The following is a 4916-nucleotide window of genomic DNA, read 5'->3' on the forward strand; positions in this document are numbered from 1 at the left end:
GTTGTATTATTGAAGACTAAACCTACTCCCCCCACCCCCCCAATGGTTTTTCATGAGTGAAAGGGGCGTATTATTGTCGTTTCCTAGACTGTCTGGCCCAGCAGTCCCGTCTCCATTGGGAATACTTTGACTGGGAACGGTATTTCCCCACAAATCCCTTATAGAGCATATGTTGTGTTGTTGGCACGTGTAATTGTGTACAATGCAGTCTAGTCTTCCATAATGTGTTGTATAGTATGAGTTAAAATGTTACATCCTGGACAGTTATCTGTGATGCGGTCATACAGCCTCCTCTGGTAACTTGGAGGGCGTGTTGGTCACTTAGGTGGGCAAAATAAATAAATAAATAAATAAATAGATAAATAAATAAAAACAAGACCATCAATATAGCAGACAAACTCCCTCTCCCAATATCTCCATCCGGAAACTCTAGGACTGAAGACTAATTTATTTCCTTATACTTCCTTCTTTTCCTGCAGGAGTACTTACCGGTAATTCTGGCTCACACTCCGTCAAGTACTTCTCTACGCGCCGTCACCCACTACGCCCAGCTTAACGCAGCAAGTAAGTACCCGCAATATGACTTGTATATTTCTGTTTATAACTTGTTGGATTTTATGGGAAGAGAGCTATGTGTGCGCGCGCGCGCGCGTGTGTGTGTTTATGTGTGTGTGTGTGTGTGTGTGTGTGTGTGTGTGTGTGATTCACCTAGGTCTTTGGAACACGTGTTGGACTCGTGATCGACAGCTATTTCCCTCCCGGAAGAGAGCTCAGAGCTCGTATGATCGATCTATGGGTAATGCTTTGACCTTACACGCACACACACCCTAACTCCCCGCCCACGAGAGTTGGAGTAACGACTCGAAGCGCAGCGATACTGAAATTATTTTCAGCCCTGGGCAGGATGTGTGTGTGTGTGTGCATGTGCGTGTCGTCTCTACTTCATGTCTTAATCTTTTCAACGAAAAGACATTTTATATATTACAATCTCATGTTTCCCTGTGACAGAACGTTTCGGGGCTTTTGACTATGGTCGCCGCATCAACCGACGTCGCTACGGGTCTGACCGTCCACCGACTTACGCCTTGGGCCGCGTCACAGCGCCGGTCGCGACCTTTTGGTCCGTGAATGACTGGGTTGCAGACTACAAGGTAGGGGCGGGCGTCCGACTTTATACATCTACTTATCAGTTCATTTAGTATTTATTTATGTTTATTTGCATTTTTTTTTATTGTCAGAGATTACCGGGACGTTGTAAAGATTAGCAACCCAAGAGTACGTAAGGGTTGTTTGTCTTTAAAAACTAATATTCGGTGTGGTTAATCTTGAGTTCATTCCGAGGATGGTCAGTCTACAAGTTAGGCAGGGTTAGGTAGAGTTCAATGTTGAAGCAATTTTTATTTACAAGTTCATTTCTGGAGTTGCTACTCTTTATAAGCTATAACGTGGGGTAGCTTATCTTTACATGGGTATTCTGGGGTTGCTACTCTTTACGAAGCCCGGTTACCGATAAATACCATTGACGTGAGCTATCCAAATACAAACACAAGACGACTGATACAGGTCGCCATTAGATGTATTTCTGGCTCAGCTACATTATTAATATAATCACGTCATCAACATTAACTATCTGTAATATCACATTCAATATTAAAATATTACAAGAAAAGAAATGCATCTTATATGCGAAAGTAATATAATCCCATTCCTAACTTGCCACTGTATGTCACAAACGGCGAACTGACTTGTCCACGGTAAGATTCCGTTGTTTTCCAGACGAAGGATATGTATATAAAACAAAGAGAGAAACAAAAGAATAAATAAATATATATGTTTTTGATAAATGAATAAACAAATATAGACTGATATATAAATAGATGAAAAATATAGACGCAGAGGTTCTTTTTAATTAACGTTTTCTTACGGCTTCCTTTCGATCCCTCTTACATGAGTTCCGGTCGCGCTTGCATACTTTCAATTCCGATTGTTGCGTAATTGTGTAACAGGCGATGAGGTCACAACGTTCACACACATGCACAATTAATATTATACTGCCATAAGACAATATATTGACATTTATTTCTTTGTCATTTCATTGGATAAATGCAATTTCCTTTATGGCTTCCAAGACAACACAACCCCGAACGTAGCAACAAGTCAATCGATAAACTAAATATTTATTCAACTATGCAGAAAACATCTCGGTAGTGTTTTTCACTAATTGCTATTAAGTTCATATTCATCTTCAGTCACGTTTTTATATAATTTCTGTACGAATTAACACAAATAATGACATTGTTAATAATTGTGGAAAGAAGAAATAAAAAATGCATATAATTCATAAATGTGAGTTATACGCCAACCAGACGCACAACCCATGTCATCTGATTGAAAATCAGGGATCGCAATAATATCTGTCGGATTTGTAACTTTTCTCACAATATTCGTAACATAAAATAGTAATTACCCTGACAACAATGGACAATGTCTGAGAACATGGACATATTGAAAAAGGATCGTGAAAGCAGCTAAGGATGACCAGGGTCAGGAACTAAATGATAAACAAGGAAATGAACGAGTAAATATATAAAGCTACAAATAGTCTGCGGGTTCGGGCAGTTCGTTGAACAGTTATCTTTAGATAACAAACGCCAAACAAAAGAAGGTCGTCTTCAAGGAACAGATAATTAAAACTTTAATGTAATTGGTATCTACTTTTTATTTGTTTATTTATTTATCTATTTATTGCTTTGTAATTTGATGTCCAGACGTGATGAAGAGATGGAACATTTTTTTTCCATTATGCGCATCAAACCCTAATAATTTACTAATCTAAAAAAAAAAGATTACCGCTTGCTACATGAAGAAAATGTAATTTGGCCCATTTAATTAACTGGTAACAATATACCTCATTTTATTCATTGATAGATTTATTTATGTAATAGATTTGAGAACTGATCGACTGATACTTGCAATTCAATCTTTCACTGGATTGTTATTTATGGTGTAAGTTTTTGTGATAATGTGAATCGGATTATGTAGGGTTGTATTATTTATACATATTGTTAACGTAAATTTTGTCTTTCCTGATTCCGCACAGAATTTGCCCGTGAGTGGAATGTTTTGAATAGTTGGAGACGGGTAAATGAATAGATCAAAACTGATCTAGTCACTTATGGTTCTCGTCAAATGTTGTGAATTTGAAATGCTGGAGGACGACTTCGTTTACATTATTTTAGACTTCCCTAAGGACAAATCAACAATGTACCTAATATTCGTGTATGTTTAATTTCTTTTAGTAATTTAGCTTTACAATATATGACGGAAAAGTGACTTGACATTTGGAGATTCGAAAAAAAAAATGTAACTTTCTCAAACGAACTCATTCAAGTCGCGTAGGTCTGACTTGGGCTTCAAAAGAGGATACAAATACGCAAACACACTTTCACTTCTTCCTATTTTGCCTCTGAAAGATGCATTTTTCCTATGGATTGCTATGTTAGGTTAAGTTAAGCTAGGTTAGCTTAGGTTAGGAGCTATTGGACAACGTAAAATTCATGTTAAATATCCGTTTTTTTTTTTTTTTTTTTTTTTTTTTGCGATTCTGGAATTTTACCAAATTCTTCCTCTCGCTTTCCCAGGACTCCATTCGGATCAGCGCCGAGCTCGGTAACCTCGTTTTTAGTCATCGTGTGACAGTGGACGAGTTTAACCACATGGACTTCGTCTGGGCTGAGAGCGCCAGCGCCCTCGTCTACTCCCACGTCCTGGAGTTCCTTGCCAGGTACTGAGGAACCCTCCGTCAGGAGAGGAAGCGACGATCGCTGCCTGTGTGGGACACAGGCTCGTCCGGAGGGCTCTCTCCGGGTGCCGAAGAACTTCGAGGTGTAAATGATGCGACACCCGAGTCTCTACGCCGCGTCTCTTGGAGTTCGAGGACTGCTGCATCAGGAGACGAAGCGAGAACCTCTGCCCGCGTGCGCTGACGCCTCCGCTCGGAGTTCCTTCACGATTAAGGAAGAACTCCGGACTGTAGGTGACGCAGTACCTGGTGGGACATTTGGAGTTTCTTATCAAGAATGTGAGACCACCTCATTGGTTCTCCAGTATGAAGGTCTTATCTCCCCAAGAGGAATATCTACTCCCGCCTCCTCCCCCCCTCCCAAGCAGGAACTTCCAGTCACCCGCCAACAACACCTAAGGCCTGTAATAGTGCTGCGGTAGGGTCATTTATGATGTATGCTGTTTAAAGGGCAACTTTTCTTGCCCCGTAAGCATCGCCCTCCACTCCGCCCCCAGCAGGAGTAAGGTCGTGTGGTATGAATCTCACAAACTTAACTTCTGTTGTAACGCGGTGGTAACACGCCACAGGGCATACCAATCTCTGAAAGTATTTATGAAAAATGAGGGTGGTGGTAAGGGGGTGTAAAACGGATTAGGATTCCCTCTGCTTACATGTTTTGGTTAAACCTTCTTCACTTTGTGAAAGTGGCAGCCAAAGTACTGGAACTTATAAAACACTCAAACCATTCCGAATCTACTTACCAATAAACATATACTAGATTAATAACATTCACGGTATGTGAATGCAGTGGTGGTAATGAAGCTCAGGATTATTTTCATACTCAGAAGCTTCACATACGCCTTCCTCACCAAGAAGGACACATCTGGAACGTTAAAGAATAAAGATATTTGATATACTCCGAGTTTATTTACCATCACGAGCAGTGCACAACTTGACTTCGCATGTAAATGAACCGGCTAGCCCTGCCAGAGATGTGCTGTGTCTTGCTGCCTTGCTTCTGACCTGGGCAGTGGACGGGAAGCGGGGATGATCCTTCATCCACAAGGAGCTAAGAAGGAAGTGAAACAAATGGGTAGGGGTGTGTGCACGCCTTGGCTAACTATCTCCTTTA

The 4916-nt window shown here is 40.7% G+C and overlaps 1 protein-coding gene across 3 annotated transcripts in view; it reads left to right on the forward strand.

Annotated features, from left to right (window-relative positions):
* The window catches only part of LOC143035348 (lipase 3-like), a 44589-nt gene extending 39889 nt beyond the window's left edge, over positions 1 to 4700 (forward strand). For all 3 annotated transcript variants that reach the window (XM_076202335.1, XM_076202336.1, XM_076202337.1), the window contains exons 8-10: positions 480 to 564; positions 1009 to 1151; positions 3642 to 4700. In XM_076202335.1, coding sequence (XP_076058450.1) covers positions 480 to 564; positions 1009 to 1151; positions 3642 to 3791 — 378 coding nt within the window. In that variant the 3' untranslated portion in view covers positions 3792 to 4700. The remainder of the gene's footprint in view (positions 1 to 479; positions 565 to 1008; positions 1152 to 3641) is intronic.
* Positions 4701 to 4916: the final 216 nt, after the last annotated feature.

The sequence above is a fragment of the Oratosquilla oratoria genome, chromosome 18 (assembly GCF_046742065.1).
Source record: "Oratosquilla oratoria isolate Oo_2021 chromosome 18, ASM4674206v1, whole genome shotgun sequence".
NCBI classification, from domain to species: domain Eukaryota; kingdom Metazoa; phylum Arthropoda; class Malacostraca; order Stomatopoda; family Squillidae; genus Oratosquilla; species Oratosquilla oratoria.